We start from the raw sequence: 10,156 nt of genomic DNA, 5'->3' as shown, positions 1-10,156 counted from the left end.
AGGCACGGTGGACCATTACCAACTGTATGACCTTGAGGAGGTCATTGTGTTTCAAATTTGAGGTTACCCATGTGTAAAACGGGAATGATAATGCCTGCCCAGACTACCTCAGGGAGTAGTTATGGAGTTGAGATGAGCTCATGAACCGAGAAGTTGTTGTGAGAGGTGAGGGCTCCCTGCCAGTCTTAAGAGCCAAGCCATATACAGGCCATCAGAAAGCTCTTCTGAGTGCCACCTAAACGTCTCCCTTCAGATGCCAACCCTAGTTGAAGTTCTTTCCTGAAGGGTGTTGGTAATAAACAGACTATGGTGGTGTTTTCTGCTCTTGAGACTTAATGGGAGGAGAAGACTCACGTTTACTGGGCTTACTGTGTTTAGGACACTGTGCCAAATGCCTGTGTACATTATCACATTGAATCTTCTCAGGACCATCTCACTTGATCCATGTATCCCACTCCCTACTCAATATTTGTCCAGCACTACACATCTAAAACTGAACTTATGATAATAATTGTAGTTAACCTTCACCAAGTACTTACTATGTGCCTGTTACTGTGTGCTCAACAGCTTTGATGTTCCCTTTGACAGTGAATGAATGGCACCCCCTCCAGCCTTTGCCCAAGGCAGAAACCTGGGAGTCAACCCTGACTGCTCCCTCTTCCTCAACTCCCACATACCTGTCAATCCTAAATCTTGCCAGTCCTATCTCTGAAATCTCTTGACTTTCCAACTCTTACTGCCACTATCCCGTCTAAGCCACTATCACCTGCCAACTCGGCAACTGCAAAAGCCTCCTCACTGTTCTTCCTCCCTCCAGGACTGGTTCTCTATAACCCACTCCCCACAGCCAGAATAATCCTTCTGAAATACAAAACTAGCGATGACTTTCCTGTTTATAAGCCTTCAGAGGTCCCCATTATCCTTAGGATGAAGTCCACATCTGTATCATAGCTTCAAAGGCCTTTTGTGATCTGGCCTACTTCTACATCCTCACCCTCGTCACAGTCTCACACTCTCCTCACTAGCTGTGCTGAACCCCTTCAGTTTCCCAAGGCCCTGAGCTGGCGCTCTAACCTCCAGGCCATTGCACATGCTGTTCCCTCTGCCTAAAACATTTTCACTCTTTTGTCTTTTGCCTGGCTAACTTCAGCTCATTGTTCGGCCAGGTTAGGTTCTCTTGCCATCTATATGCTTCTGTAATCCACTAATCTTGGTTCTACTACACTATATTGTAATTGCTTAATTGCCTTCCATGCTCACCTCTGTAGATCAGAGATGATGTCTACTTTGCCCATTTTTGTACCCCTAGGGCTAGCACATGATATGCAGTTAATAAATATTTGGTGAATGGATGAATGATTATTTCACAGATTAGCAACCTGAGGCAAGAGAAGATAAGTGATTCTCTCACCCAGGGACTGGAATCCAGGTCAACCTGAATCCAAGGTCTGTCTTCTCTGTGCTCCACAGAGCTCAGTTACACTAGTCTAGTATATCCAGTAGTCCAGAAGAGAGAATACAGGTAGGGGACATCCACAGGGAAGGGGAATTCGCCAAACTAAGAGATGCTTTTCATCAGGGTTCAGTTCAGAGCTGTTTGCTGTCAGGAAGCCTGGGTTCAAGTCTCCTCTAACCAAGCGTGTGCTGCTTTGGGTCTCAGTTTCCCCATCTGTGAGTGAGGGGGCTAGAGCAGATTATGTCCATGGGGCATGTCTCAGGACCTCCTAGCCTACGTCACTGGCTGCAGATTCACCTCTTCGACCACCCTCTTTCATTTCTCCTAGATCCCCATCTTCCAAAACACACCAGCAACCATCCACCTCCCATACCTTTCCCCTAACAGCCCTTCTACTAGTTAAAAGGAATTGAAATTGGAGTATTTTCAACCCCTCCAGCCCAACCCAGCCCCCAAACCCACAGAGCCAGGAGGTGCTCATCCTTGTCTCTCCTCTCAGGTTTTATTGACTGATGGAAACTACATCTTTGTCAGCCACCAGCTCCACAGGGACAGTGCTGGGGACAGGGAACCTGAGATGATGCCAGATTTCAGCCTGAGAGCAGACAGAGTTCCTGAAGGTGACCGAAGAGGGAGAAGAGAGAGGGATATGTGAAAAGGCATTGTGGGGGAGGAGGAGGAGATCAAGAAGTTCCTCCTGCCTCCTCCAGCTCCCAGAGCTCAGGAACAACCCAGGCCTCAGCCCCTGCCACTTCTGGACTCCTGCCCAAGAACATGGAATCAGCCCATGGTCTCCAAACACAGCCCAGCTCTCGCCAGCTGCCAGGCTTTTATCTCAGCCAGTCCAGACTCCAGCCCAACCCAGGAAGGAAGCAAGCCAGAGAAGAGAGAAGGAGGAGTAGTTAGAGGTGGCCCCTATGATTAGGGCAGATGTAAATATTGCAGCAAACTGGGCAGAGGCTTTGCATAATGTCACGGCAGCAGCTGCTATTGCTAGAGTTTGCTGGGGGCCCAGTGGAGGACGGGGTTGCGGGGGACCCATTTCCAGCAGCCAGGGAAGGGGGGTGGTGTTTGTGCTATCTGTGTGTGTTGGGAAAGGCAGCCTGACCCCTGAACCAAGGTCACTGCTGAGGCCACAGCCCATGAAGCCTGTGGTTGCATTCCAAGCTTCGGAATTTGAGAGTTGTTGGGCCCGGTGGAGGGTGGGGACTTCTTCTAGAGGCCAGATCAGAAGTGAGGGTTCTCTTCTATGAACCCCCAAACCTCCACAGCTCAGCCAGAGAGAAGAGGAAGTTTCACCTCTTCTTCTTGGGCCAGAACTCCTGAGGGGAGGAGCATGCAGGAGGCCCGCTTGGGTAGAGGGGCCAGTCCCAGTGTGCTGGGGCAAGGAGGCTGGGGGCCTGAGGAAGCCCAGTGCTTCACCTCCCACAGGGAAAACTGTCTGGGGTGGGGGAAGTTTCCCTTTCCCTGGCTATTTCCCCACCAGGTGGGCCATTCCATGAAACTCCATTGCATAGTTCTCAGTGGGGGGCAGAAGGGGTCCCCAGGCTGCCCTTCTCTGCGTCCCCAAAATATGGCTTTGGAAGGGAGCCCCCAGGAATTGGGAGAGCGCTCTGGATGGGCAGGCCCGTCCCTCATAGGGAAGAGATCTTGACAGTCTCGGGAAGGAGGCAAGGGGTACCCAGGCTGGAGTTCCTGAGGGTGCTGCTGGCCCCACTGCCACCACCGCCAGGGGAGGAAGGTTGGCTCTCATCTGGGGTGTTGGCAGGAGGGGTGGGGATACTGATGATGGCAGCCACGAAGTCCCGGCTGTCGCAGTTCAAGTCAAGGCTGTCATGGGGCTTGGCATTGAGGCTTGAGCGGCTGTGGATAAGGGTGGGAAGATGGAAGGTTCTTAAAAAGTTATTTTAATACTTGCCACGGCGATCATGACATTTACTGAGTGCCTACTAGGTCCCTGGCACTGTGCTAAATGCTTCCCCTGCACCCTTAATTATGGTGGTGCAGAGTGAGGGCTCTGGAGTCAAATAGTCCTGATCCCACCTCAACCACTCTAAACCTCTCTTCTCTCATCTGTAGCATGGGAATAACAATGTTTTCTACCTCACAGAGATGTTGTGGAGATTAAATAAGATAATAAATGATACAAAATGCTCAGAGTAGTGTCTGCAACATAATGAGCACACACATAAAAGTGTTATCTATTGTGCTTACTCCTTGCAGTGCCAGAGTCCTCACAACAGTCTACTGTAAGATCTACACAATCTGGTCCTTTCTGTTCCTTTCTGATTTTACCTCCTACCACTCTCCCCCTCACTCACTCCACTCTACTTACAGAAGCTTCCTGGCTGTGTCTCTAACATGCAGACCCATTCCTGCCTCAGGGCCTTTGCACAGGCTGTTTGCTCTGCCTGGAAAGCTCTCCCTCTAGGTATCCACGTGGCTCATTCCCTCTCCTTCTTCAGATCTCAGCTCAGATGTCACCTCAGCAAAACCTTCCCCGACCACACTGTTAAAACTGTATCACACCCTGTTCTACACTCTCTATCCCCCATCCCTGATTTATTTTTCTCCTTGGCACTTAACACACTGCATCATCTGTGTATTTGTTTTTTAACTGTCTCATCTCACTAGAATAGAAGTTCCATAAGGTCAGGATTTCTGTCTGTTCTATTCACTGCCAAAATTGAACTAAACTCCTAAACTAAAGTGAATTCCAAAATGCCCCAAATTGTGCCTAGCATACAGGAGATGCTCAATAAATGTTTATTGAAAGTACAAATGAAAAATGAGGAGTTCCAGACAAGATAAGCCCAAGCTTCCAGCATGGAGGAGTTTGGGTTTGAGCTTGACTTGCTAGGAGGCCTGGAGTCATGAAATCTCAGACCCCTTGGTTCAAGCTCTGAGCTTCCCCGGGAGAGGGGTTGCACAGCAGGTCAGCATGCTTACCTCTGAGGGGCAGGGCTCCTCTGCAGCCCTGCCAGCGTGTCCAGCTCCTGCATGCTGCCATGGCTGACCGAGGCAGTGGAGTTGGCAAGGCGGATGGCACGGCGCTTGGCTCTGCGGGGGCAGCAAGAGGATAGCAGGCTGCCAGGCCCCACTGGCTGGGAGGACACGGAAGTGCTGCGGCTGGTGCGGCCACCCAGCGAGACAGCGCCCAGGGCCTCACTGAAGGTTAGCTCATCCGTGAACTCATGACACTGTGGGCAGAAGGGAGGCATGGTCACAGGGTACCACAAGGAAGCTGACCTCACCCCCAGGCTTTTGCTTAGGCCATTCCTTCCTTTCTGTAAGTCGCTCTCTCTTCCCTTCCCTTGCCCATCCTTCAAGGCTCAGCTCTACTGGGGCCTCTTCTGGGAAGCCCTGTGTGATTTCCACAATTAGTAGTGAGCCTCCCATCCCAGGAGGGAGCTGGCTTGCTGGCAAAGGGACCCCCCTCATTCTGCCACACCACCTCTCATTAGGCCTCACCGTTGTCTTCTCTAGACAATGCAGCAAGTGGTGATGTTGCTGCTCAAAAGCAGAACGGTTCCTGACACACAGCGCCTGTTCTTCCCCACTGCTGCTGTCCTGGAGTGGATAGAGCAGAGGGATGAGGTCAGCACCTTCCTCCTCCCGTCACTGCTCACCTCCCACCCCAATCCAGGCCCCTCTCCACCTCAAGACCCCCGTTCTGCTTGTACTGCAGGAAGGCGTTGGTGGTACCACTCTTTGCCAACCGGATCCTTGCCAAGCGCACCTTCTACAGAGAGAGGAGGAGATAGAAGGTCAGGTAGGCAAACATAAGAGTAGACTGGCTTGGGGTGTGGGGAATAGGAGGTACTCAGATGGAAGGCGCAGTTACCTGCTGTGCTCGGCGCTTGTCAGCACGCTGGTTCTGGTGGTAGATGCGGCTAAAGTTGGACACAATGACTGGCACAGGCAGAGCAATGACCAAGACGCCACTGAGTGAACAGATGGATCCGAAAATCTTGCCAGCAATGGTGCTGGGCACCATGTCTCCGTAGCTGGGGCCGGGGGAGGTAAGCCAAGGTCAAGAAAAATACCCACCCACCCCTCAGTCCCCCACTGCATCCCATCCAACTTGACTCACTCTGCGACCCTGGCTAGGCACTCAAACTCTCTGGTCTCAGTTTCTTGCTCTGCAAAAATTGGGGAATGACCTCTCTGGCCACCAGTGGGGGTCAAATGAGAAATGGGCCCTCAGCCCCTACTGTTTGCTGCCCCCATCCAAGCCATGCACCGGGCATCTGAGTCAGCTGGAAATCTATTAATACCAAGCATAGGGGGGAAGGAGGAAGTCAGAGGCAGTAAATATAGCCTCCCGGAGAGAGAGTCCCACCACCACAAGCCAGCTAAGGGGCTCTGAGTCCTGGGAGCAGTGCTCTGTTGGTTTTGCTTGTGTCTGTCTTACCTTCTCTAGGTAGCACCCCCCAGGGGAAGCCTTGAAACTGTCCTCATATTAAAAAATAGGGGGGGAGCCTTGAAACTCCTCCCTCCCTTCCTCCATACCACCCCGCCTCCCATGGAGATGGAGCAGAGCCAATCTTACCAACTTGTTTGGTTGGGGGTGGGGGGAGTGAAGCTCAGCAAGGTTCCATAACTGATTTGCTCAAAATCACACAGCATACTCTTGTTCTAACCACAGGACCAATCAGATCCCCTCCAAAGAAACGCAGCCTCTGCAGTCTTCAGCCTCTAGGCCTTTGCCCCCACCCCCTCCCCCAGGATGCCTCTTCCTTATTTCTTTACTTTGACTCATTTAAAAGTCTCTCCAACTTGGCCATTTCTGGCTCTGTGATGTATCATCTCTGACTGTGTCCTCAACTATGAGACATCCTCCCAGGGTTGTTGTGAGGACTGAATAGGATAAAAGGACATCAAAATACCCAGTTCCAACCTGTTCTCAGTGCTCAGTATTTGTCAATACAATCCTGAAGCTCCAACCAGAGTTAATTTCTACTTCTTAGAAACCTCAAAATCAAATTTTCTGTTCTACTACTAAGGTCCTGAGTAATCCCAATGTATCCGTTCAACAGATACTGAGCAGCAACTGCATACCTAATCCCAGTGATAGGAATTTAGAAAAGGACCACAGTTACCTGCCCTAGACAGTGTCTTTAAGAACAACATGAGTTTGGTGATTTCATTTGATGCATTTATCCCATTTCCTCTCAAGGACTGGCAGTAAAAAAAAAAAAAATGATGCTGAAAATATCTTGTTCTGGGGAAACATCAAGGAATCACGGAGCCACAGAGGTAGTGCCCCACACAGCAGATGAATCTAAAGGGTTGGGAGACATGGGTCCTCAAGATGGAAAAAGGGGTGATAGAAAGCGAATATCTATTTATCCTGCACCAGAAACATTCAGATAACTTTCATAACCATGATGTCACTGAATCCCCTCTGGATGTTGAAGTGATCATCATTTCTCATTTTGCAGAGGGGAAAACTAGCCCAGAGAAAACAAGGTCAACAGAAAGAGTGCAGCTAAGACCATTGTTGAACCCAAGTCTCCTGACCTGAAAATTAAGGCATTGTCAGAGCTGGGAGGGATTTGGAGATTAATCCAACTCCCTCACTTTTTAAAGATGACCAAATTGAAGTTCAAATAGAGAGAGAGAGAGAGATCATTTATCTAACCTTTTTAATTTTACAGAAAAGGTGAGTGTAATTGACTGATCGGGCAGCTCCCCACACAGGGTCTGCACTCACCCAAGTGTGGTCATGGTGACAATGGTATACCAGAAGGCCGCGGGTATGCTAGTAAAGTTGGTCTTGTTTGTGCCCTTCTCGGCATAAAACATAACAGTGGCGAAGATGATGATGGCCATGGTAAGGGAAAAGAGGAGAAAGCCCAGCTCAGAGGCACAGCTCTTGAGTGTGTAGCCCAGAATCCGCAAGCCCTGTGAGTGCCTGGAGAACTTGAAGATACGGAACACCCGGAACACCCGCAGGGTGACAAAGGCGCCCGAGACATCTTCGTTCTTGGGCACGAGGAGCCCGATGTAGTAGGGCAGGATGGCCACCACGTCGATGAGGCTCATTACACTCCGCAGGAAGCGGCAACGGCTAGGGGCCGCGAACAGCCGCAGAAGGTATTCACCTGTGAATATGAGTACACAGGCCGTGTCCATGCAGAAAAAGGCCAGCGGGAAGCGCTCGCCACAGGGCTGCTCCCTCGGGGGCCGCCGTGCAGGGCCGCGGCACGGAATGGTCTCAACCACGTTGGCGATGACCGACACAGCGATGAAAAAGCCGGTAACGTAGTAGAAAACGAGGGCTGCGGTGCTCGTGTGTGGGTTCTCGAAGGCCCGCCAGAGCTGCTGCCGCAGGGAGCTGCCAGCCGGCAGGGATGGGCCGTCCCCGGCCTGCTCGGCCTCCTCGTCCTCCGCCAGGCGCTCGGCGTTCTCCTTCTTGCGGTCCCGGTACTCTTCGAGGCAGCAGTCGCCCACGAGCTCAGGCACCAGGCCATAGAAGGCCAGCTCTTCGTCAAAGGCCTGGATGCACTCCTGCCGTGGGCAGTGTAGTCGGCCCGTGCGGTAGAAGTTGAGCACGTGCCGGAACATGTCTGGGTCGCGATCAAAGAAGTACTCGCCTGAGTCGGCGTCATAGAAGAATTCCTTTTCTGAACTGCCCAGCAGAGTGTCTGGGTAGCGGTCGAGCGTGTTCTTCCAGGTCTCAAAGCGCCGTCCGCTCACGTTCACCACCAGAACCTCATCCCCTCGAGTTGCCTTCACCCCCGGCGCGGGGGGCAGGGGCTGCTGGGCCAGGGGCAGCCAGCCCACCGCGGCCGCCCGTGCAAAAGGCAGCCATGTGGCCACGCCTGCTGCCATCCTGCCGCGCCCCAGGCCCACGGAGACTTGTGGGGGAGGGGTTGGCCTTTAGGAGAATGTGGCTGTCTCCAGGATGGTGGAGGCTTGGAGAGGCCCTGGGCCACTCGCACAAGGAAACTGGGGGTGTCTAGAGAGGCCAAGAGGAACTGGGAGGAGGACCTAGAGAGATGGGCAAGGGCTTGGGGGACATGTAGAGGGTCTAAGAGGGACCAGGGCGATGTCTTGAGGGAGTGAGAAGGGGCTAGGGGACATGGAGAGGAGCAGAAGAGGAGCGTCTAGAGGTGCCAAAAAGGATCCGAGGGAGTGTTTAGAGACTGAGATGATTCTAGAGGGGTCAGCACTGCCTGAGAGGTATCTGGGGGTGTCTAGAATGAAGCAAGAAACACTGGGGAGTTGTCCACACTCTCAAGAGTTCTGAGGGAAGGAAGAAGGGACTGGAACCGCTTAGTGGGGTTGGAGAGGGGATCGGGGCATCCGGAGGGGTAGAAATGGAACCAGAGGTGTTTGCGAGAGGCTGAGAGTGTCTGGAGGGGGATTCTGAAGGAACTGAGAGAGGTGAGGAGGGTTGTCCAAACTCTCAAGACTTCTGGGGAGAAGATAAGGGGGTTGGAGCCCCTTCGTGGATCTAGGAAAGGGGGTGGTGCATCTAAGGGGTGGCTACAGAGCCAGGAGTTTGTAAAGAGGCTGAGAGGTGTCTTGGGAGTGCCTAGAGCTGCCAAGAATAGCCTGGGGGTGGGGTGTCCACACTCTACAGGAGTTCTGGGGAAGGAAGGAGAGGTGGGGCCCCCTAGCGGGGCTGGAGAAGGGGGTGGGGTATCTAAAGGGTTAGATATGGGGCCAGGTTATTTTTCAGAGGCTGAGAGGTGTCTGGTAGAGAAGGGTATCCAGGGGGGCTGAGAAAGCCTGGTCCACCCTCTCAAGAGTTCAGGGGGTAGGGAAGGGACCTGGAGAACCCCTCAGGGCTGGGACTCAACTGGAAGGAAGTTGGGCATAGCCCCAGAGCATCCAGAGAATCAAAAAAGACTAAGATAAGAGGAAGACGGGGTCCCCCTCAAAATGGGTTGGAGGGCAGGGTGGGGTGTTGAAAGGGAGTTGGGTGTGTCTGCAGGGAGGGGGGCTCCTGGGCCTTACAGGAGCCCAGGAAGGCCGGGATCAGGCTGCGTCCCACTGTTGGGGGCTGGTCTGGGGAAACCACACCCCGAGGGGCTGGTGGTATGTGCTGGGCAGCGGCAGAAGCAGCAGCGGCAGCAGGACGTGAGGAGGAAGAGGAGAAGCAGCCACAGCCAGGCCTGGGAGAGAAGGCAGCACAGGCAGGAGGAGGGGGCTGGGTCCCTGGAAGGAGGCTCTGGAAGGACAAGGTCCAGTTGGACTGTCCCAGGATGGGCTAGGGCCCGGGGGCTGGACCAGGGAAGGACAAGGACAGCACTGTTGGTGGTCCCCTCCCCCTCCCCATAGGGCCGTCCTCACCTGTGTCCCCGCTGCAGCAGCAGCAACAGCGGTGGGGCTGGGGGTACCAAACACCGGAGCTCCTGCCCCACTCTGCAGAGCTGCCCAAGTTCTCCACCTCCTCTGGCTCTCTCTCCCCGCCCCTCTGAGCTTGCCGGGAGATGGAGAGGCAGGGAGGGGCCTCGTGGCTCCCAGAGCCCCCTCCCCTAGGACTGCCTGAGAGGGACCCTGGGGAGACTCCGCCTCCTACAAAGCTGGTTGGGCCTCAGTCGCGTCATCTGGAAAATGGGGGTGGCAGGGAGCTTTGCCAATTCTCCCCACCTCCTTCCTGGACTCCCCCCCTTCCTGCCCAGATCCTACCCCCTCTGCCCCCAGGGGCCCCCACCCCCACCCGTCTGAATCAGCAGCACTTAGCAG

At 53.4% G+C, this 10,156-nt stretch overlaps 1 protein-coding gene across 4 annotated transcripts; it reads right to left on the bottom strand.

The window, feature by feature from the left end:
* Positions 1-1,939: 1,939 nt before the first annotated feature.
* On the bottom strand, positions 1,940-10,074 carry KCND1 (potassium voltage-gated channel subfamily D member 1). 4 transcript variants are annotated; one of them, XM_067722594.1, is made up of 7 exons: positions 9,761-10,074; positions 7,173-8,452; positions 5,301-5,463; positions 5,115-5,198; positions 4,928-5,026; positions 4,406-4,656; positions 1,940-3,319 (listed from the first exon to the last, which is right to left on the bottom strand). In XM_067722594.1, the coding sequence occupies exons 2-7, from the start codon at positions 8,291-8,293 to the stop codon at positions 3,091-3,093; spliced, it is 1,947 nt and encodes a 648-aa protein (XP_067578695.1). In that variant the 5' UTR covers positions 8,294-8,452; positions 9,761-10,074; the 3' UTR covers positions 1,940-3,090. The 4 variants fall into 4 exon arrangements, with proteins under 4 accessions (XP_067578695.1, XP_067578696.1, XP_067578697.1 ...); XM_067722595.1 differs by having other exon boundaries at positions 7,173-8,420; XM_067722596.1 differs by having other exon boundaries at positions 7,173-8,028.
* Between the last annotated feature and the right edge of the window lie 82 nt (positions 10,075-10,156).

Source organism: Pseudorca crassidens, chromosome X (genome assembly GCF_039906515.1).
Source record: "Pseudorca crassidens isolate mPseCra1 chromosome X, mPseCra1.hap1, whole genome shotgun sequence".
Classification (NCBI taxonomy): domain Eukaryota; kingdom Metazoa; phylum Chordata; class Mammalia; order Artiodactyla; family Delphinidae; genus Pseudorca; species Pseudorca crassidens.
This window is presented reverse-complemented; position numbering and strand designations above follow the sequence as displayed.

Bases quoted from the DNA above. Each gene is read 5' to 3' on its own strand.
- KCND1 (XM_067722593.1), bottom strand. From the start codon at position 8,293: ATGGCAGCAGGCGTGGCCACATGGCTGCCTTTTGCACGGGCGGCCGCG. The intron at 5,464-7,172 runs GTGAGTGCAGAC...CCCCGGCCCCAG, and splicing joins GTCACCATGACCACACTTGG to CTACGGAGACATGGTGCCCA. The intron at 5,199-5,300 runs GTAACTGCGCCT...CTCTCTCTGTAG, and splicing joins ACAAGCGCCGAGCACAGCAG to AAGGTGCGCTTGGCAAGGAT.